This window comes from Diabrotica undecimpunctata, chromosome 3 (genome assembly GCF_040954645.1).
Source record: "Diabrotica undecimpunctata isolate CICGRU chromosome 3, icDiaUnde3, whole genome shotgun sequence".
Taxonomy (NCBI): Eukaryota; Metazoa; Arthropoda; class Insecta; order Coleoptera; family Chrysomelidae; genus Diabrotica; species Diabrotica undecimpunctata.
Genome location: NC_092805.1, coordinates 83,326,446 through 83,350,772, shown reverse-complemented (window position 1 = coordinate 83,350,772; position 24,327 = coordinate 83,326,446). Strand labels below are relative to the sequence as shown.

Below are 24,327 nucleotides of genomic sequence, written 5' to 3'. Positions count from 1 at the left end.
AAAGCATTGCGAGAGAGTATAGGAGACAAATGGATGAGAATATAAGAGCCTGGAAGCGGGGAAAAATGTGGAGGAATTGTGGACAAAATGTAGAACTACAATAACTGAGAAGGCATCGGAAATATTGGGAAAAACCAAACCACTTAGACAAAACGAATGGTTTGATGAGGAGTGCCATAAGCAGCAGATAACAAAAATAGAGCATACCTTAAGACCAATCAAGCTAGGTATACAAGAAGAGCAATGGAGGAATACCAGACCCTAAGAAGGGAAGAAAAAATATTACATAGAAGAAAAAAAGGCAATTTGAAGAAAAGCAGTTAGAGAACAAGTATGGCTAAGAAATCAAAACGAAACTCGAAAATTATAAAGAAATGTAAACAGAATTGAGTAAAGAGTTTAAGCCAAGAATAGGAGGCTGTAAGGATGAAGAAGGAAATATTCCAAGTGATACGACCTCAATCTTAAAATGGGTTGAATTTTTCGACTCAAAATTTAACGGCCATTATATCGAAGAAGCAGATAACACCGTAGCAGATCGAAATGATTGGAATCTATTCAACCCAAACAAAAGACTACCTACCACTGACGAGGTTTCCCAAGCCACTAAAAAGCTTAAAAATAATAAAGCAGCAGGAACTGATCAAATTTGCAGTGAGCTCTACAAGAATGGTGGCGAGGCCCTGCTACAAGCACTGCATAAACTTTTACTTCTTGTCTGACAAAATGAGACCATGCCCTGTGAATGGTCTCAAGGCGTGATATGCCCGTTACATAAAAAAGGTGATCAGCTCCAGTGTGACAACTACAGAGATATAACCCTGTTGACAACTGCTTACAAAATACTAGAAAATATTCTCTACGAAAGTTTACACGGTTGGCATAGTTGCAAAATACCAGGCCGGATTTACTTCAGAAAAATCAACAATTGACCAGATTCATTCAATAAGACAGATCCTCGAAAAAACATTAGAATTTTGTTCGTCGACTTTGTACCCTCTTTAATGACAGATTAGAGGTTATACAAAGAACGGTACTAGGCTCAGGCTTCATTCTGGTAGAGGTCTCTTGGTCGGGGCTCTTATTACGGCTCAAATATAAAGAATCGGTTAAAGATACAAGGACGAGAAGTTAGAAGATAAAGAGAAGAGAAGTTAGACGATAAAGAGAAGAGATGTTAGAAGATAAGAAAAGGGAAATATTTGGGCACCGCCCTATTTTTAGAGGAACAGGGAAACCTTAAGACATATAGAATAAGATAACAAGAAAGGTAAGGTACAGTTAAGATAATCACGCGAGAATAAAGTAAACCGTGAGAGAAAAGGTATTATGATTGTGCGGTACATACTTAATATTTAGACACATATGCACTGTTTATATGAAAAAACAAATAGTAATATAAATCAATAACAATGCCTGAAAGAGATACACCATGCACAAAAATATAAATTTATATCATAACAAAAAAAAATAAAAGGCAAATAGTTCGTCAACAAAGTTATATTGAGGTATAGTAGTTAAAGTAAATACACTATAACAATTTTTACTGAACAGTTAGCACGAGGTAAGTTATTGCACAATTTATTATTGAATACAACAAAAAATATCTTTCTTGAAAATAATTACAAATAATTTGGTATTCTCAAGAATAGAAAAAAAAAGCAAGGAATATTATAATTGTATCTACGTCGATATTCGTCAAATAAATGATTTTCATGCCTTGAGAATACGTAAACATTTACTAAATTTTTGATCGTGATCACCTCAAATATATGCATAAAATTTATCATGAATATAACCTACACATAAAACAAATGGTTCGTAATTTATACGTATATATTATACGGTAGTTTTATACTGATAATTAGTTCGGTTGGAGTTAAAGTAAACATCCATAAATAGACAAAGTTCACTGAACTGAAGAAGTCGTAAATCAACTTCTATACGATTTAGGTAAAAATTGCCGGTACTCACAATTGGATAATCTGCATTGTACTTAGCCGACAGTCAGAAGGCACAAGTAATGACGTCTTTCATAAATCGGCCTCAATAATAAAGGCACTTGACGTGTTGTCCTTGCAACAGGTACATTAGAGACTTCTCAAGAGTCGTGGATGATTCAGGTACAGTAAAGAATTACGGTGTTTCAATCTGCAATCTCTCAAATTGATATAGGTAAAAAGAAAGAAAGAGAAGCAGCAAGTAATACAGGTAGCAGTACAGGTAGTAGTAAATAGTAGAGATGAATAGTAGAGACGAACGGTAGAGACGTGACTTCATTTCTTCGAATTGGAAGACATCTGTTTGACAAAAGAGAAAATAGTTAATATAGGAATCACTGTGTAAAGACATATAGATAAGGGTGAATTGAAAATACACTTACCGCCGTTTGATGGAGACAAACTGCTTGCCACAGGAACCAACTCGAAAATGAATTCAAATTCTGATGTTAGGCAAGCTAAGGATAAAAAAAAAGAGTGGGAGTATTGGCCGAAGAGTACCACGCGAAAATAATACTTAACTGGCAAGGCTGGTGTGGTCGTTATTGTAACATGACCACTCTCTCTCCACAGGAATTATAATTTCATCGAAAACCAACATGTCCGATTTTCTTAGGTAGGCAGGGTATTTGACAATAGAAGCTGATTTATTTGTTACTAGGCAGGGTTTCTATTTAGCAAATGATAGATAAAAAGAGCAGAGAACATTTGGCGAATTATTTCTTTGTTAAAAAAAAAGCGTGACAAATCGCTCGTTGCTTTTGGGTTATTTTTAAGGCTTTTAACAAAATATATAGACATAGGTGGCGTGAAAGTAATTTTCTAAGGGGAATAATTTAAAGAAATTTTAAACATGCTTCAACTTCAAGGCCGCATACGACAGTGTCAAGAGAACAGTACTATACCAATCAATGCGTGAGTTTGGTATACCAGCAATACTTATCTGATTAACGAGAATGACAATGTCTAACTTAAAAAACAGCGTTAGGATACAGGGAGAAAATTCTCGATGCTTTGAGATAAAGGATGGACTCAGACAAGGGGATGCTCTGGCTTGCCTTCTATTTAACATTGCCTAGAGACGGCGGTATTATTTAGAAAAGATTGATGCAAGTCTTGACATACGCTCATGACATTGATATAATAGGGCGTAGAAAGCGAGATATTGAGCAATATTTTCTAGAATTGGAAACAGCGGCGAAATAGGTATGTCTAGTCATCAACGAAGACAAAACCAAGTACATGTTGGTTACTAAGGATCCTATAGCAAGTGAGGAACGGGAAACAGCATTTGGAAGTCATATCTTTGAACGTTGATAGCTTCACATACCTTCGCTCGCTAGTGACTACTACCAATAAAACAAGCAAAGAAATTAAAAGACGAATAAACCTTGCAAATAGAGCATACTATGGACTCCAAAAACAATTCCACTCAAGAAATATCCAAAGAAGAACTAAAATTATTATAAACAAAACACTGCTAAGACCGGTCCTCACATACGGGACAGAAACATGGACTCTAACGCAGAAGGATGAAAGACTTCTGGGAATATTCGAGCGTAAGATACTCCACAAAATATTTAGAGCTATAAACCATCAAGGACAGTGGCGCAAAATATTTAGTTTCGAATTATACCAACTATTTAATGAACCAGACGTCGCCAAGTTCATTAAAACACAGTGATTTAGATGGACCGGACACATAATGTGAATGAATACTATCACATTGCGACAAAGCTAACGACAGGAACACCTATAGAAAGAAGAAGAAGAGACCGTCTTGGGGATATTAGTGATCAGAAGATGGCGACACGTTGCCAACTAATCTTAGAGCCCGCCAGGATCCACAGAGGATTGTCGAGCCAAAGATGAAGCTGATAAATATTTAATTTGCATATAAAGTTAACTTTTTGATGTTCATTATCGCTACCTTATTACATATAACTTAAACCATTGTGAAAATCATATGGTATATTACTATCCTATCACCTTCATGGATGAATGATTTATTTAAATTATTTATGCTTCACTTTTCATTTAAATTTACCGCATATACTGTGCATATATTATAACTACTGTCATTGCTTCAACGATTTACCCAATCAGCAGGGCAGTCTCCGATGCCGCCTTTGAAGTATAAAAGTACAGAGCCGCCATTTTGGGAGGAACGAACTCAAAACCGTGTTGGCTTCAACGCAAAATACAGGAACGGCTTTATTATTTTCTAGAATTTATATTAATTTACAACATAATTAAAATTATATTTTGTCAATATAATCCATCGAAATAAGAAATCTCTAGGTTAAGATAATTTAAATATAAATGACGACCAAAAAACAAATATTTTATCAACAATTATTGTTCATAAATTCTTAATATGCATGTAGATGAAAATATATTACCCTCTATTACAATAATATCTTCTTGAATGACAATTTTTGATGTAGAAGGGTGTTGAGGTGATGAAGGCTGCAGCTGTGGAAAACTGTGACCTAAACAATAGAAGTATAAACATTATATTCTTTTGGACTGACAATACAATTGAAAATATTATTAACATAAATAACAACCAAAAAACAATCAACTTTATCAACAATATTTTATCAACAATTGTTGTTTATAAATTCTTAATATATATGTAGATAAAAATAGATTACCTTCTCTTACAATAATATTAGATAATATCTTCTTGAATGATAATTTTTGATGTAGAAGGTTGTGTGGATAGTAAGTCTTTATTAACTTCAATATCTGGAGAAAATCAAATGGGTATCATAAATAAGGTGTCTTGTAGAAAAATAAAACTTTAAAAAATTATCAGGTGCTTACCAAACTTTTCCTTTACTGCAAATGCACAGTAAGTGTGATCTGATGGGCTTTCGTCTATTAATCCAGGAAATATTGTTGGAACAGCAGTTGGTTGTAGCTTATTAGGCATATCATATAGAAAGCATTTTGATTCGAAATGTCCTCCACAGACACAGTCCTCTATAGCTCTTCACGGCTACAAAGCATTGCCACATAATAAATAACAATCAGAATGCCCACTCACTGATGCCGCCTTTGAAGTGTGTCAGCACGCTGTAGCCATATTTTAAACGGAAACAGACTCGGATTGAGAAATTTGTGACAAGCTACGACAGAACTGTAATTTAAATTTTTAGAGATTAATAGTTTATTAAATTTGAAATAATTTAATCTATTCTTCAACTAAAAGTACGAATAAAATAGTGCATATTATGTCTATAGTTGCCGTGAATAAATTAAACCGGGTTAATTTTTCTATTCACACCAGATAAAACGTCACTGAACAGCACTGGTTCCGTTTAAAACATGGCTGATTCCATCTGCGCGAACGAGATGCGCGTACTTATCTTTTCAAGCAGAGTGGTCATTCTGATTGTTTATTGTTCTGTGGTATTGCCCAGTTTTTTTTTTCTAAAATAATTACAAAAATGTTAACCATCAAAATACTAAGTATCTTATAAAAAATAATACAAAATCAAAATAAGGTAGGAATAAAAAATATTCAAATAAAAGGTTCAATGCTCTGCAACCAACAAAACAACACATATGACGTGACAAGTCCGACAAATGATACGTTCCTAACTCCCAAAATGGCCGAGGATTTGTGCAATAACAATCACAGATCACCTAACCTATTAGTGGTCTGTGATAACAATGCGTGACGCGTGAACTTTTCCCGCCGAGGTGAGTGTCACTCATCGAGCAAAAAGACAAAAGAGGGAATCTAATCGTTATGAAAAGGCGACCAAAAAAGTGGCCTCTGATGGCGGACATATCCGGAACTGCGAATGCGCCAAATTTAAATTTTCCGACACTTATTAACAGTAGCTATAAAATAGTTTTCAGAAAGTGTCTTAGCCAAGAAAATTTTAATTAAATATTAACGATAACAGTCTAAAATGTGAAGCAATTGTTAAAAAACTTCAATATAAATAAGATTTCATGTGACAGTTGGGACAAATAATAACATAACCCAACTAAATTTGATTTCTTAAACAAGGAAAGACTCTCTTTCCTTGTTTAATTTGGCCTCTCAAGATGGCACTTCCTGTCTAACAATATTTTTGCCCCCACTACCTTTACATTCCCTCTTTTGTCTTTTTGCTCGATGGTGTCAGGTGTCACTGCTGTTTGTTCCTTATGCTTTATGCTGTGCCCACGACACGACCCGACCATAATCGAAAACGAACACGAAGACGAACGCGAAGAGCGAGTAGCGAGTTGCGAATTTAACATTTTCCATAACTTTGGATTTTGCTCAAAAGACTATCCTAATTTTAAGGTAAGTGTACATTTTATATTCAAGTAATTTAATTTCTAAAAGATCATTCTATAGCCTCAAAATAAATGAGGTTAAAACCAGATGTCACTCTGGTGACTCACGCAAATATCCTTTTGTATATTTTGAGATAAATCGTAATAAAATGTTGTTGTCTAATGATTTATTTTAGGGATAGCTATCAAAACGACAATGTCCTCTAGCCTTTCTGCGCGTTTGAAACACCCAAAAAAGCATGAACTATCAAAATCCCACAGTCAGGCCCAACTGCTAGTGAACAAGTTAAGGCAGGATGGGGTACTATCTACAGGTAATAAAATTAATACTCTTATCATATTTGTTGAGTATAGTAGCGTTAATTTCAGTGGAAGACGTATTACATGCTGTTGATCAAGTGGCAGCTTTATTATCTTCAAACTTGGCAGATAGTCACCTCTCTTACAAGGACAGTGTCATTAACTTGTGTCAACACTTAAAGGTAAGAAAAATAGTAAAGTAGCGTGATTTGTTTGAAACTCTGATGTACTGATGTACATCATTTAAATACATACATTACATACAAAAGGGCAATCTTGTCATATAGGTTTGAGAAACAGAAGTCATGATTTTATTACACTGCAGATTATCTACTCTAGATACCTATCAATATTAGACAATAAGAAGATGTACTCATATCTAGTTAAAGAAGTATCTTCAAAAGCAGTACTGTCTTAGGCAAAGGTGAAAGTTTCTGACAAAAATTTAAAGATATTCAACTAAGACAACAACTTTCAGAAATAGACACATCACCTGATTTATAAAACAATATTACCATGTAATTAACCACTTAGTTTAGTTATTAGCAAATGCATATTTTTATCTAGCTTAGAACTAACCTTAAAATTTGAAGTTTAGAGAATCACATTTCACTTTTATAAACTTATATAGGGTATTAACTCACTAAGAACAATTATTTAAATTTCTAGTCTCTGGAATAAACATTTAACATAAGTAATATGCTTATGTCATAAAAAACAATGGTTACCTACTACTAATCTAAAAGCCTTAACAACTAAATGTTCTGACAAATGAAAATTTATTGAAAACATTCATCTTCACAACCTTGGTTATTGAAATAAAGACTGAGCTGAACAATAAAATAAAGTATATCATTAATAGTAAAATATTGAAGTGGCTTGGTTTATACAAACTTTTTGCAGTGTTAACAGAAAAATAAATGAAAATATTGTATAATATTCTGGCAAGGTATAATAAGCAAGGTTATGGAAATGAATGTTTTCAATAAATTTTCGTTTGTCCGAACATTTAGTTGGTAGGGCTCGTATAATTGCATATTTATGATTTACTAACAAACAATGAGTCTGCACAGAAGTATGAGACAACAGTAAAGTAAAAGAAAATTATTAATTAAAGAACAAATGAGGATAATCTAGAGCTGTTTGCAACTGTTTCAATGAAATTATTTTAAATACGGCTAAATAATTATGCAGGAGGACAAGCAAGACAAACAAAAAAATTAAAAAAAGGGAAGTAATAATTGAAAGATGTTTAAATAATAAAACAGTTGCAAGCTATGAAAAGTAGCGAAAAGAAATAAAAGTGGTAAAAGAGTTGGCCAGACAAAGAAACATAAATGGAAGAAGTTTGAAAAAAAAAGCAGTAAAGAGAATCAGAAATTATTTTGTGGGGCCTTAAAATTACTAAGAAAAGATGAAACACTACAAACAAATAACATAAAGTAAAGAAGGCAAAATATTAACAGACAAAAATGAAATAATGAAGAGATACAGTGAATATTTCCAAGGTCTGTTAAATGCTAATAGAGGAAGGACAAGAAGAGAATGTGAAACTGAAGAAATAGTAGAAGAAAATGGTAAATAATAGATAACCATCCATTAACTAAAGGAAGCAAAAAAACAGGTAATGACAAATTATCAGTAGAAATGATAAAAACATGGGAAAAAAGCAACAAAAATAGGAGCCCCTTTCCATATCAGTTGGCTCACCTTTGGAATTTGCAGTTTATGGTGATTACCATAAACAAATCATAATCTACATGTTTTAGTGCCCATATTAATTGCTATGGCATTTTTTATTAATATTTAATAAAACATTACCTTTATTTATTTTCAGCAATAAAAAAAAATCGCTAAATTGTGGATTTTAATTCATTTATATCAACATGTTGATTTTTTCATAATTATATTAAAACTATAGACCACATATCGTAAGACATAAATTGTCAATTGACATTAAAACAATTGTGAATTAATGTATTTTGTAATATTATAAAGCCTATTGCCATTTGTGAGTTTAAAAATGGGTGGAGGTAAAGTAAAGAGAAAAAATTTATTCAATCACTATTCTTCGTTCACAAATTGTTGAGAGCACGAAATATGCCTCAAACTCATAAAACGGTCGTAAATCATAGGCGTTCCTAAGGTGTTTATTCATTAAATAATAATATAATGTTTTAATACTGTTATATATAATATTGATAATATTTTAATACTAATATATTTAGCAAAAAAAAATTAAAACTTTCACGACTAATGTTGGTTATTATATTATATTAATAAAAATAAGAATTTAACCATTAACAATTTTGTAAATAAGAATACCTTATCTCTTTGGATATTTCAATACTAATCTTCGCGTTTAATCACTTTACTAGAAAACCTGGAATTCATATCCGAAGGTACTATTCGTTGCAAGATAATTAAGATGGAATTCCCCAGATTTTTAATAATATAATTATATTCGAAACTTAACTTGAAAGGGTGAAGTTATTACGAACGAAAACAATTTTTTTGTTTAGTACGTTTTTGATCGCATGTAATTTACGGCTCGTCGGTGTTTCCGCGTCTACGGCAGTAATTAGCGTATCGAATATTTCTTTTGCGAATTATATGCAGTGCGTGAGTGATTTTTTATTCCATATACCTACGAACATATACGTACCTTTCGCTTGTGCTCGTTTTGTTGGATTGTTTGTGATGGCTTCATCATCAAGTTTTACACCGGTACTGTTGCGTACAGTCAGTAAGTCTGTCTATTCACCAAGAGAGAAGACTATTGTCCTGAATGTTCACGATGCTCTGGTTTCTCAGAATCCCACAAACACTGTTTGCAACATAGTCGAAAGTTGTGCCAACATGACTGGCGTAGAAGACTTCTAACGAATGCGTGGAAGAAACAGTATATTCTTGACTGGCTGCGGAATAAGTACCTGCCTTACGAAGATGGAATGGTAAAAGCAGAACTTTTAAAAATTGCCCTGCAACACAAATCTAAGTTCAAGAAATACGTAGTTGACAAAATGGCGGAAAGGCGAAACATCACAGTCTTTAGACTTCCACCCTACCACTGCGAAATAAATCCAATTGAACTCATTTGGGCACAAATGAAAAGTTATGTGGCTAGAAAAAATACGTCATATAAAATACAAGCTGTACGTGAATTGTTATACGAGTCTTTATAACATATTACAAAACAAAACTGGAAAGATGCAGTAAGACATGTAATAGAAGAAGAACAAAAAATGTGGGATCTTGATAACATAATTGATGCGACCGTAGAGATTATTAACCTAATTATTAACCCTCAAGACGACTCGGATTCCGAAGTTGATCCTATTTATTTTGAATTTGAATAGTTTTCTAATCGTAATTATATAAGGTAAGTAATAGTAGTTGTAATCGTAGGGTATTAAAGGGGAAAGGCGCAAAATGTCGCCTGTCAAAATGTTCAATATGTTTTAAATGTATCCATTTTTTTTTCAAATCCTGAGAAAACTAAAAAGCATTTTTGAATAATTTAAAGGCAGTATAAAATATTTTTTAGAATAAATAAAAAGTTTCTTTTGCATGAAATATTTTCAATTAAAAATTATACTATATTTTCTCTTTTATTTTCACCCCTGTTACATAACATATTAAAATAAACATTGTAGAAGTTTTCAGGGACTTTCTGCCCTGAGTAATAATGTAATCTTTCATTCTGCGTTTAAATTTTTCAAAAATATTTATTAGTTTTCTCCGGATTCGAAAATAATGGATACATTTAAAACACATTGGAAATTTTGCCAGGCGACATTTGACGCCTTTTTCCTTAATTAAATAAATGTATCTTTTACAAATGGCAAGAAACTTTTTATTTTTGAATAAAATAAATAAGTTTTATTAAAAAATACAATTTACATAAGTACAATTTAAGAAATATATTTATTTAGTTCAAATAAATGTTTCAATCATATACTCTACGACACTGGTCGTTCATCTCTAACCATTCAAAATACCCCCGTAATAGGATTATAAGGTATTGTATTCCTTCAGATATAAGGTGGGTTAGTCGAAAACGTCTTAAACCGTCAGTTTTAGGTTGGTTTTTACTATTATATCGTATTACCTATCCTCTCTGTATTTTAGTTTTCTAATTAGGGTTAAACTTGTAGTGAGCTATCAACAAATTGTGAACCGACTATAGATTTTTAAATGTGAAAAATCCTATTCGAAATTCGTGACAAATGCAATATATTGCAATTGTCACTGTATAGTGAGCATTAAGATGCATTATAGTGAAAAACGATGTGCAACTTATCTAGAGTTAAGTGTTTGGCAGAGTAGCATTCTTGGTAGACAAGTTTCTATATCAACATGTCACCGAGAGGTCCACAAGTTAAAATTTGGTACTTACAAAGTAAGTTATATAATAGAAAAGATAAGTATGAATTGTTTTTGAAAAATATCATTTTATCTCAGGCTAAGGAAAATCCTCTTTTAACATTACAACAAAAGAAAAATAGTTTAAAATGGTCAAAAGAGTGTTAAGATGGAATACATTCATCATGGCATGCAATACAGTGGAGTTATATGTCCAGATTTGAAGTGTGTGATCAAGACAGTAGAAGTCACATTATTCGCAGAAAAAATGAAGCTTTTTAATTCAAATTCATTTATTGATGTAATTTTGCTAGTAGCCCAACACACATCAAAATAAAAGCAGAATAATAGTTCTATTAAAAAATCTTAAATTCTACTTACTTAAAAACAAACATCAGTTTGAGTTAAACTAGTTTAAAATTGAAATTTCATATACTCCTCGCTACTATAAAATACAGTTTTTATTAAAATTTCCTTAATTTTACTTTTAAACTGAGTAGTGAGAAGATCCTTTAAGTTATCAGGCAATTTGTTATAAAATTTAATTGCCCAATATCCTGATCCAATTTGACACCTCTTTAGTAGGCTGGAACAAGATTACCCCTATGTCTAGTGTTATGATCGTGCACCTCTTCATGGGTGCCCCAAAGCGGACCCCCTCCTCTTAACAAACATTAGGTTCTCATAGATATACAGGGAGGGCACAGTAAGAATTCCCAGAGTCTCATAGGCCAATCTGCAATCGTTTGCTCAATCGCTCAATTTCTGAGCACATATAAATTCTTTGATAGGTTTTTACTCAGATAGTCAATATTTTGACCCCATTGAAGCTTGAGGTCCAGGTGAACTCCAAGGAACTTCACACTTGTCACATCTGCATTTTCAGCCTGGGTGTCCTAAAGAGCAAAAACAGCCCTATTGGTCTTTACTTCATTAAGCAGGAGCTTGTTAACATAGAACCACTCTTTAATATCTTACATTTGATTCAATGCTTGTAAGGTCATTAATATATATTAGAAATAGTATGGGTCCAGAGACGGAGCCCTGAAGAACATCAATATTAAAAACACTCTCACCTGACAACACTTCAGATACCCCTCACAGATTGTACCCTGTTCTCAAGGTATGATTGGATCAACTTGACACTCTGTGGACAAAAGTTGTACTTCTGCAGTTTTTTCAGGAGTATCCCATGGTCTGAATTGCATCCTATGAAAGGATTCCAAGATGTGGGACACTAGGTCAAGAATGCCTAGAATTGTGCTCCTTTCCGTCCTGAAACCAAATTGTGATCCTGAAAAATAATTGTTACTTTCGAAAAAAACTTGTGATTCGCAAAGCCATGCCTTTCGTACTATTTTACAGACGACTGGGAGCAATGTGATAGGCGTATAGTTCTCAGGGAAACCAATTTCTCCTTTTTTAAATATGGGTGTTATAATAGCCCTTTTTAGAACTGAGGGAAATGTATTCTCTTTAAAGCATTGATTTATTAAGTGTATAACAGGGCTTATGATATTTCTTATCATCTTATTAATGCTAACATTTAAGCCATATATATATATATATATATATATATATATATATATATATATATATATATATATATATATATATATATATATATATATATATAATATCATAACTTTTTTGTTTTTTAAGCTGTCTATGATTTCCCGGATCTGATTAAATGATACTTCAGAAATGGAAAGCTCTTTGACGGTTGTACAGTGGTGTTCTTCAAAAAATCCATATTTAAGTTTCCCTGCACCTGGTACTAATATTTTTGTACAGCATTAGGTCGCAGATCATTATTTTCGTATTACCTACGTAAATTATAAATGCTGTACAAAAATGTTTGGCCAAATAAAAACTTACCCCCTTTAGTGGTAAGTTTATTTTACTTGTGACTCACATGTACCGATAAAAGCATAGTTTCTAAAGTTGTTATTACATATTGTTATAAAGATTTATATGTGATTCATGCTCGGTCAAATGACCCATTAAAAATCTCCCATAGGCTTGTAGACTATGTATAAGAAATAAATATGAATACTTAGCAATTTACTACCCCTTAAGGCACTGTAACATGCATTTTTAACTGTACCAAAATTTCACGAACCAATTTTAGCGGAGTTTTATTTTAGTTGCAATACTCTAGGAATTTTGAGAACTTACCAAGAATAAGTAACTTTTTAAAATCACAATCTTTTTTGTGAGATGGTACTTTTTTTTAATTGCCCTATTGCCATATTCTAGTAAGAGCCTAAGAAGGTATCCATTGAATTCTGTCAGGCAGCGGCGGGGGAAATCTTTTTAGACATCTAACGTCACAGAGCAAGGCACCCTGCAAGATGATACTTCATAAAGGAAAGCAGGGAGAGAAGAATAATTTTTGCTACTAACAAAAATAAGCGACTAAATGAAGATATAGGACCCCAGACTCTCGATCAGGAATCGACAGTCTTCTTACTGAACTGTTGAAATTAGGTGACAAGACAGATGCATATCGAGAAAACTAATCTGCGATAAACAACAGTTCAGCGTGTGGTCTATGTCGATGGCGTTAACATGATATCTCTCGGAGCGGAGGAGGCGGAGAAAAATATATACACATCTGGAAAGAAAGGCCAAGGAGATCAGATAAGAAAAAAACAAAAGACAAAAAACAGGCGAGTACAGCGAGAAATGGGAACTAAATTAGAGTTAAGGACGATATTTAAATAGTAAAAAGAGTTTCATATCTAAGAGTTGTATTATGTACATAAGGAACCGTAGAGGCAGAAATTCAAAAAATAATTCTACTTCACTTATTTTACTCCAAAAACATCTTTCTTCTTCATGTACCATATCAGAGTTATCCGAAGTTGGCGATCACCATTGCAAAGGCTTCTCGATCTTCGTCACATGGAGTAATTGTCCTGCATTTGATATCTGAGTCCATTCACGAATGTTTTTTGTAACCAATAAACCTGTTTTCTTCCTACACCTCTACGGTCTTCTATTTTACCAGATAACCATCCGGTGTTTAACCATCTTTCAATAGTCAGCAATTCTTTATCTTGGTTGACCCTCCTGCTTAAAAAACATGGCTTTATCGCAGAATGATTAGAAGGCCATGGACACAATACATAAAGAATCGAACAGTAATAAACACTATTAACAGAGAGTTAGAACTTATAACAACGATTAAGAAAAGAAAGACTTCGCACATAAGCCATATAATGAGAATTGACAAATATAACCTGCTACAAATAATAATTGAAGGGAAGATAGAAGGCCGAAGAGAAATAGGCAGAAGAACAATGTCAAGGCTTTGCAATATCAGGGCTTGGACGAGTACCTCACTAGAGTAGACAAACCTCCAGTAATGGAGTGCTCCTGAAAAAGAAGGTCTTTTAAGAATCAACAATTGTCGTTTTGCTGTTAACATTGCTTAATAATAAACGAATATACAAATCAATTATAACTAGTACTCATTATGCATTTTGATATCGCCAATGTTGTGGAAAGCGGATAATTATTTTAAAGCTTAAATATACCATATAATCTTGGTATTCACATTATCATCTAGGTCAATTTTTTAGCATAGTCAAAATTAATGAAGTATGTCATTACCTCGTCTTTAAATTTTTTTAATCTGGCGTATATATTTTTAGAACTTTTATTTTGTGTATTTTTGCATTATTAAACGGTCTTGATTAAATAGTGTAGGCATGATTCTTACTTCCCTATTAACCATGACCTAGTTGGTTTCATTGTCAAGCCTTGACTGCTGTATTTAGTTAACCATGGTCTGGTGTAGAATAAACAAGGAATTTGTTAATGCTGCATTAAATCATACAATAAAAATGTTGAATTAAAAGTAGCAGATCGATACTATGGGGATGTGTTTTGAGCATTTAAAATGAACAATATATATTTCAAATTTTTAGAATACACTTCCTGTATATGACAAAATATTATTAAAGGAGGAGGGAAAACCTTCAGAGCTATTATATTTGACTTGCAATTCATTTTCTTATTGCCACACATTATTGGCAATCAGATGTAAATGTATATTATAAACACAAATTAAATGTATATAATGTTTAAAAATTTTTTAAACTACAGTAAAGGTGATCACCGGCCCATTAGGACGAATGCAGTGGCTTAAAATAAGGTAACGAAATCAACAGTTTATCACTAAACCTGACAAATTTAATATTGTCAGATAGACCTGAAAAACTAAGTTTTATTTTAAAGTAAAAATTTTTTTCTACATTTTTTTTAAATGTCGATATATAAATATAGTCCAGTGTACCACGGTCAAAATATGGGATAACCTCCAATTTACATCAACACACATCGATTTTGATAAAATTTGGGAATTAACATCATTTACTCTTACTTCAAAATCTACCCTATGCCGAGTTTTACCTTCGGGTGAAATCCACCCCAACTAGGGAGTTGATACCTTAATATTGAAAATAAACTCAAGAATCGGTAGAAAAATGTTCTAAGCAAAAAACACTCTTTTTTTAGAAAAATCTATAGGTACTTTTTGAATAGTTCGTGATTGAAAAAAGTTTCTTATGTTTTCAATCAATATTCCGCAAATAACTCAAAAACATAGAATAACAGGAAAGGAAAACGGTCACTTTTAATGGAGACATTTTCAATATATTTTTTGATGCATCTACTTAAAGTCTTAAAATGGGACTGTCGATTTATATTTTTTTCGTGAGGAAAAAACAACAATACTACCCTTGCTGTTTCTATCCTAATTGCAATGACACGTTATCCATTTCAAATTCACTTCATTTAAGCATTAGTAATGTTCTCCAAAGGTTTAAACAATTTAAAATGAATAATTTTGAAAAAAATATATATGTAAAATTTGCTAAATAACTATTTTCTGTAAAAAAAATTAACTTTTTCTTATGCTTTCTACTCGTATTTATGTCTATGTCCGAATTCTAACTTCTATACTTAAAGGCTATAGGCTGGTCTAGTTCTAAAAGCGCTAAGAGCAATTCTTAGTGATGTTATCTGAATTACGTTTCGTTTTCTAATGTAATTTTTTGTCAGTTTCATAACAAATTGCACCATACTTTTAGTGTCCAGAACTTAAACCCTATATTTCCAATGGTTGACCACATAGATGACTCTTATTTGCTAAAATTAGGTCTCCGATATCAGCCTGCTGGTATCCCCATCTTCTCTCCATGTCGGGTAAGGTAATTTGTGCCCAGGAGCCATTTTTTCTAAAGGGTCACAATGTACTGTGGTAACTGACGCTTGCCATAGGTCTATTCGGCGCGGTTCAGGCGCTTCTGGGACGGATCTTGATTTTTTTGAAAAGCTGTTCCGAGAACTAAGTTTGCTTGGCTGAGTTTGGTAGTCGTACAAGGGGTGTCTTCGATCCATCTTCTGCTTCTTTCGTTTTACTTCTGATGTGATCTGTCGTAATAGGTGGTGGAGCTATTCCAACTATGGGGAGGCAAATTCTGTGGCGGCAAAATATAATACAGAGTTAATCTAAGGCAGAGGTGCTGAATATGTGGTTGTGCTCTCCATTTTGTATTAGTTTGCGGATGATGTTATTTTTTGCTCTGTTTTCTTGACTTCTGACAGTGGTATCGGTAAGACAGTTCTACCTAGACGGTGCCAAAATATTGTGGCGTCTCGTTGTGTTTCAGAATCTGGCTACGCAATTCTACCTCCAGCGTCATTTGAGCATGCTCGAATTTGGAAAGCACATACCTGTGTTTTTCCTACAAAAACGGGATTGGGTTTCAGATGGTTTTCATCATACTATATTACTAGTTTTCTAAAACATTTATCAGTTTTTTTTTGACTTCATTGAAGGTTTTTCCCATTGAAAGAGAGGTGCCAAAAAGAAGACACTTCCTTCTGGCACCTAGGTCTATGAACTCTACTTCTGTTATTTCTTTTCGTTCAAAACTAACTTTTTGGGTCTGAACGCTGCTTGTTCTGGAATAATTTTAGTCTTCACAAACTCAGCGACCTGGTTGAGTATCATTATTTCGAAAAAGGTCGCCTTGAAAAGGTGACACAAAATAGAGACAGGTCTAAAACTCTATGTATCCGCCGGATTCTTCCCTGGTTTTAAGAGGGCCACCACTCTGGCTTTCCTCCAGATTTTGGGGATTTGTAATATACGGATGCAGCAATTCATTATTCGTACACGCCACTTTACGGTTATTTGTCCAAAGTTCGATATGTGTTCTGTTCGTATTTCGTCCAGGCCAGCCGCTTTATTATTTTTCATTTTTAGTGGCGAAAAAATCAGCTGTTTTACTTCAAACTTAAGAATTTTCTTGTGAAAACAACAACGCACAGAGAAAGGCAAGGTTATATTGACTTATTTCTAAAAACGTTGGTAACAACCAAAAATAGATTTTTTGTGAACGGAACATTTTCAAATTTTTGAAACTTATGCGAGGTTTGTTTTTTTTTTAGTTTTGCATATAGCCGCTTAGAGAATGCCGGCAATAAAACCTTCCCACACAAATGTAACCTCAATATTTTGTTGACATAAATCGAGAGCTTCATTGCGATACAAGTCGTGTAGATACAGTGAATCTTTGAAATTAGCAAGTCTGGCTGAGACTTGCCTACGCGGTCGCTACAGTCTTAGCCACGAATCCAGGCCAGGTCCACCCAAAACAGCAGTCACACAGCAAAACATTGATGCGGTTCGTCAGCTAATTAATGAGGACCACCGTGTAATGTACCGTGAGATAGAGGCATCTTTGGACATTTCAAAGACCTCGGTCCAAAAGATCCTACATGAAGAACTCGGTGTTAGGAAGTTGGTTTCCCGTTAGATCACTAATTTCATTCGTTCAATCACTAAAGGAACCTCAAAAAATTTTTATGGTATTGTTAGTGGCGATGAATCTTGGATTTACTCCTGTGAACCGGAAAATAGACGCCAACCCGCTGTGTGGGTGTTTTATGATGAGGAAAAACCAACAAATGTGATCCGTTCTCGAAATGTGTCAAAGACAATGGTCGCAACTTTTGTGTTAAAATCTGGTCATGTAGCAACAATTGCTTTAGAGGATCGAAGAACGGTTACTTCTGATTCATATATAACCGTTTGTTTACCAGAAGTTATCGCGAACTCCGACAAAGCAATACACAACGGCGAATCATCCTACATCAGGACAATGCAAGTGCTCACACTGCCCAAAAAACAATAGAGTTTTTGGAGCTTCAAAACGTCGAATTGTTAAACCATCCACCGTATAGCCCCGACTTAAGTCCTAACGACTTCTTCACGTTCCCAAAGATCAAGAATTCAATGCATGGGCAGCGATTCCAGTCGCCAGAAGAAGCCATCGATGCCTTTAAAAAAGCGATTTTGCAGGTGTCAACTGAAAACGAAAAAGTGTTTTACCGATTGGTTTGAACTTATGCAAAAGTGTATAGATCGTGGTGGGATATATTTTGAAAAACAATAAAGTATTTTAAGTCAATATATTTTTTGGCTTTATGGCTATATGCTAAACTAAAAAGACAGCCATCGTAAATACAAACATGGGCTGAAAGCAGTTCATTGAGTAATTTATTTCGTAGTTTACTCAGAACAATTCCTCTTTGTCTCAAATAAGACGCCGCCTTCAATAGAAATTTTATTGAGTTTAAGGAAGTACTGTTTAATTCCTAATTCCTCCTTTGTTTAACCATTCCTCCACAACATATTTAGGTACACGAGAAAAAATCGGATATTATGTTTCTTTTCTTATATCACTCTCGTTAATAGGAATTTCTTCGCTTTCTGCTAAATAATTTAAATTTACAGTTTCCTCTACTTCAAACTTAGTTTAATCTAAATATTTTTAGGGTCAAAAATTGATACTAATGGCCTGTTATCTCTAATTAAATTGAACTTTTCTCATATAAAAATTGGTAGAAAAGTACATTTTTCTTTCTTCAAACGTAGCTACATTTTTGAAAAATAACAAAAATTTTACATAAATTCTTAGTGTGTCCTATTTCTTATTATAATTAAAATTTAGAACATGCTTGGCCACCCTGTGAAATTCTTCTTGAAATTGACAATTTCCAGTTATACAATTTGATTTTCTGATTTAGAAGCACCATACAATTTTGCTCTTTTCAATTGTTTGCTCGTTTCAAATCTACAGATTGTTGTAGTTCGTCTGTAATTTGTCTACTTATATAATACTGATCAAGCCTTTTAAAAGGGGGGAGGGTTTTTTTGCATTTTTTTTATTTTTTGATTTGATAGTATAATTCTTCAAGTGTATCCAGGTAAAATTTCAGAGTTATCGGAGCAAAATTAATGGAGACATAGGCATTTATGAGTGAGTGAGGTAGGTGAGTAAATGAGGTGAGTGAGTGAGGTAGGTGAGTGAAGTGAGTGAGTGGGGTGAGTGATTGGGGTGAGTTAGTTAGGTGAGTGAGTGAGGTGAGTGAGTGAGTGAGGAAGCACTTCGCTATAAGGGCTTGGAATAGACAATACTGTGTGAGTATAAAAAAATAAGCTTTTTTTTAAACGCTTTTTTCTCGGAATAATTTTTTTCGAGTCGGTGTATCTCAAAAACTACTTGATCAACCCTTCTCAAATTTTGCACACTTCTTTTATAGATAAATTACTAGGTCAGAACGTCGAGATATTGTCCAGTTTGTTGTTATAATTAATTTTAAAACATCAAATTAGTCAAATTTTAACAAATTTTCGAAAATTAAAAAATCTTTTTCGTCTTTTTTACTTCTAAAATTTGAAAAAAACAATAAAATAAACAATATATCTCGACGTTGCGACCTAGGGAAACATCTTGGAAAAGTACTTGTCGTTTTCTTAATTTTTGATATTTTTGTACCAAAATTTTAGATAATACTCTTGAAATGTTGTACTATAATGTACTATGTAAATAATATTAAACAATTTTTCAAAAAAAAAATCTTAAAAGCATATTTAAAATATTGAAAATAAACCCTACTCCCCTCCCCTTAATAAACACACTCTATTCACAAATTTTGGGATTAAATTTGAAATTTATTAATTTCCCGTCATTCAACATTTTGTTTATAACTCTCATTTATAAACAATTGACAAATAAAGTTTATTTCTATAAAACCCGAACACAAATGACCTAGGCTTTTCCCTGTCGAAATACGACGATAACGTACGAAGGTACGACGTGTACAATGTACTATACCAGTTAATTATAGCGCCGTAAGCGGGGTTTATCCTTAAACCTGACCAGAATATTACAGAATATGTTTAGAGTTTGTAAGAGATTCTAAGTAAAATTTATCACCATTTACCAGTATTCAGTTTTTAAATCCACGCTCAAACTTCTTAAAATCATCATAATATTGTCATTTATTTTTTATGTATCACAATTACGAATAACTTTACATTTGCCATCTCTTAGGTTTACGGTGTTTACCTAGAAATATTGTACAAAGAGCAACTTGACCACGCTTTCAAGATTTTCCGCGATAAAGCCCAGGACGACATCCAAGTCGACATGTTATCCAGGCTTCACTTACTCGAACTGATCGAACTACGAGCCAAAGGCTGGAAGGGCACCGACGGAATGAACATGTATTACAGAAAAAAGATCAATCAGTTTGGAAGTTCACAGGCAAGTAGGATTTTATTTATAAGGTTACTTACCCAAGGATACAGTTATATTTCGCTATTTGAGTGAGCTCTTCAGTTTTTCCCTGATATTTTTTTTATCTGCTCACATCTCTAAAATTTATCTTGTCGTTCCTTTTAAGTTTTATTTTGATATCATTCGTTCTTGATTGTATCCCTATCCCTGTAATTCTTAATTTTTCAACGTCATGGAGTTTCTTCAGACGTAAGTTTTTTTTTCAGAATTAACCATTTTTAAAAATAACGGTTTTTTTTTACTTTTTCTATCTCTTGATGCCTCAGTATCGTTTTGTTTGATATATAAAAAGTTTTGTTTGTAATAAGATTCTTTTTATGACAATTCTATATTGGATATTTCAGTGTCTTTATTTCTTTCCTACTCTGTCAAAATATTAGTTCTTAGGTAGTCTTTCTACTTTTTTTCCTTTACATATTATTTTCGTGTCATTTGCTGCAGAATTTTCGTTTTATTAATGAGTATTTCCATTTTTAATTAAATTATTTATTTCATAATTAGAGATATTCCATCAGAGGAGAGAGTCATAATAGGAGGTGATTTTAATGCACAGGTGAGCCAATAAAGTGGCTAAAATCACTCCCAAATAGATTATTTCTTAACAAGAATATACGTGAATGTAAGGACTGCAAGGTAATAGTAAGACTGTATGCCAACATAAGTTACTTGTGCTCGACAGCGAAAAAAAAAGCGAAATGTAACCAAAAACCCACAAAAAATCAAATGGTGGATATTAAAAGATGTGAAGAAGGTCTATTCCGAGCAAAAATAGTAGAAAAAATGAGCTGGATCATGAAAGGAAGTCCTTATACAATTTGGAGGAAGATGGCGAGTATTTACTACTAGAGATCCTGCTATTGAAATACTTGAACAAAACTTGGGAAAGAAGTTTAAATATAAAGAGTCTTGATGGTGGCCAAACGAATAAAGGAAAAGAGAACACTATATAAAGAGTGGCAAGAAAATAGGTCGGACAGAGATCTTCCAACCTATAAGGTAGCCAAAAAGGAAGCGAAACTATCAGTAGCAAAGCTAAATCAGAAGCGCATACAAATATATACGATTAATTTGATATCAAGGAGGGTGAAGCAAAGATATATAAATTAGTAGAACAAAGATCAAAGAAACCAAAAGATTTTAATCATATTAGATGTATCCGAGACGAAAATAATAAAATACTACTTCACGACAAGAATGTCAAATAGCGATGGAAAAAGTATGTTGACTGTTTAATAAATGAAAAATCTGACATAATGCATTGGTCACCAAAATACTAAAGGAGCAGTTGACCAGATGATATCCTTGGGGAAGTCCAGACAGCTTTAAAATTGACAGGAACAAGTTGGCTAACAGGTTTGTTAAATAAAATTATAGAAGTGGGGCAAATACTAGACGAACGAAGAAGCAGTATATTAGTATCTGTTTACAAAATGAAAGGAGATATACAACAATGCAAAAACGACAGCGCCATAAAATTATTTATTAATTACTTATTCACAACATAAAAATATGGGAGAGGGTAGTTGATAGACGGATACGTGAAGAAGCAGAAGTATCCGAAAATCGGCTGGATTTTTTCAAGGAAAAATATTGGAAAAATACAGAAAGAAACACAAATACTCATATGGTATTCATTGACCCTAAGAAAACAAATGAGAGTTGCTCGAGAGGTTCTGTGGTGGGCGCTCAATAAGAAATTAAGAAATGAGTTCTCGGTAAGTGCCGATTGTGAGACACATATATGAGGAAGTAACAATTAGTGATAGGGCAGATGTGAGTGAGACTGATGAATTTAATCTGAAAATAGGATTGCATTAGGGCTCAGTGCTTAAGTCCTTATTTATACTCATTAGTGTTAGATCAGATAGTAGGTTAACATTCCGTGGTGCTCAATGATGATTTAGTGTTAGTAGGAAATATTGAAAGGGATTTAGAATAAAAACTGGAACAGTGGAGACAAGCTCTTGAAGGAAAAGGTTTAAAACTTAGTCGAGCAAAAGCAAAGTATTTGGAGTGTTCATTCAAAGGTGGAGTTACTACAAATGATCTGATAACTTTGGATGGTGGAATGATTGTGAAAAGTAATAGTTTTAAGTATCTAGGATCGGTATTACAGAGTAATGAGGGTTGGATGAAGTGGGAGGAAGAGAGTGGTGTGTTGTGTGATATACTTGCCGGCCGGGACAGTAACAGACATAATCATCAAACGTTGCTGTTTTTTGCTTCCAGTTAACTCATTTAAATTAAATAATATAAATATAAATGTTTGCTTAAATTTAATCGTTTGTGTTGCTTTATAGGTAGATATGTCAGAATCGATATCTAGTTTGAATGAATCTCTACATTCTGCTATGACTTCTTCACCACCGCCCCTATTGGGACCTGGTGAAGTGATCAAACCGTCCGGTAAATTCCCTAAACCGACTAGAATCCCCGGTAAGAAATATTGTAAAGATGAGGTCGTTATCAGAAATGCCGATTCAGGAAAAGGTAAGTTTTTTAAATAATCGGTTTTGTATGTAAAAAGCATGACAGAAGGGCTTTACTGTTAAATATTTGTAGATTATAGTTTGAAATGTGTAGTCTTCATTTCTTGAACTTGTTTAGTGTGATTGATAGGTGGCAGGTGTATGTTTTCTCCAATTTATGGTCCAATCAGTAATGTTGAACTATGTTGGTCTTTTAATCAATTATTTTTTTCCTGTTTCGACCGTATCTTGTTTGAATGATTCGTGTGTGGGTTCATCTCACAACAGATAATCAAGATACAATCCAAACACGGAAGACTAATCATTGCTTATAGTTATGACTTTGCCCATGAAAGCCCCAAATATTACGCTTGGGAGAATTTAAATTCGTAGAAAATATTATAAATGGCAGGTAATGCATTAATTTTAGCCGGATTTTAAAAAGTAGCATAATATTATACTTTCTGATATTAATAATCAAACAAAACATCCTCTTTGACGAAATAATCAAACAAACGGTAAAAAGTGGGCTAATTTAATTTTACTAATTTATCATAACATTGTAAAACACGAAAATCTAAACCAAATATGCAAAATTTCTAATAACCTGCATTTTCTCCAGCAACATTAATTACGGCTGGACAATATGGTGGCGTACTTAAAATTAAATTATCAATTTCGTTTTAAGATAATCAAGTTTCAGCCTTGTATATGAAGATCTTGGTCAGCATGAACATTAATACAGATGCATATCCCATACGTACTCGATAGAATTAATGTGTTACAACTGTGCTAGTCACGGCAGAAGGGTAATACCGTTATTCTCAAAGTCACGTCTTATTGTTACCGTATTAGGTAGCCTTGCGTTAGACTGCATCTAAAATCAATCACAGCTTACAGCAATGGCAATTATGACAACAGTTCTAAGATACCTAAAGTTTATTAGAACATATCTTTAAAATTTAAAATACTTATAATGTCTACAATGTGAAGCAATCAACTTCATAAGTTTGGATTCTCCTTGGCACTTTTTCCAGGACCCCGTTTCGATTTTTGTCAAAGTGATGAGAATCAAATCGAAGCATAAACTTGTTCGAGAAAGATGCATAATCTTATTAGACATATTATTTCTTAGTAATTGCGAACGGCTAATAGTTAAGTATGATCTATACAAAATTAAACATACATCTGTCATTACACTATAACAATTCAAGAAATGTGCTCAATATT

The 24,327-nt window shown here is 33.2% G+C and overlaps 1 protein-coding gene and 1 long non-coding RNA gene across 5 annotated transcripts in view; one reads left to right on the top strand and one right to left on the bottom strand.

The window, feature by feature from the left end:
- Positions 1 to 4,403: 4,403 nt before the first annotated feature.
- Positions 4,404 to 5,289, bottom strand: LOC140435672 (uncharacterized). The gene is made up of 3 exons (XR_011950223.1): positions 4,830 to 5,289; positions 4,658 to 4,751; positions 4,404 to 4,492 (listed from the first exon to the last, which is right to left on the bottom strand). It is a non-coding gene; the product is annotated as an uncharacterized lncRNA (long non-coding RNA).
- An 861-nt stretch (positions 5,290 to 6,150) lies between these two features.
- mxt (Eukaryotic translation initiation factor mextil) overlaps positions 6,151 to 24,327 on the top strand; it is a 70,852-nt gene continuing 52,675 nt past the window's right edge. For 3 of the 4 annotated variants that reach the window (XM_072526164.1, XM_072526165.1, XM_072526162.1), the window contains exons 1-5: positions 6,151 to 6,309; positions 6,479 to 6,616; positions 6,672 to 6,784; positions 20,384 to 20,596; positions 22,930 to 23,119. In XM_072526164.1, coding sequence (XP_072382265.1) covers positions 6,499 to 6,616; positions 6,672 to 6,784; positions 20,384 to 20,596; positions 22,930 to 23,119 — 634 coding nt within the window. In that variant the 5' untranslated portion in view covers positions 6,151 to 6,309; positions 6,479 to 6,498. Of the gene's footprint in view, positions 6,310 to 6,478; positions 6,617 to 6,671; positions 6,785 to 20,383; positions 20,601 to 22,929; positions 23,120 to 24,327 lie in introns of all 4 variants that reach the window. The other variant, XM_072526163.1, reaches the window with a different exon arrangement.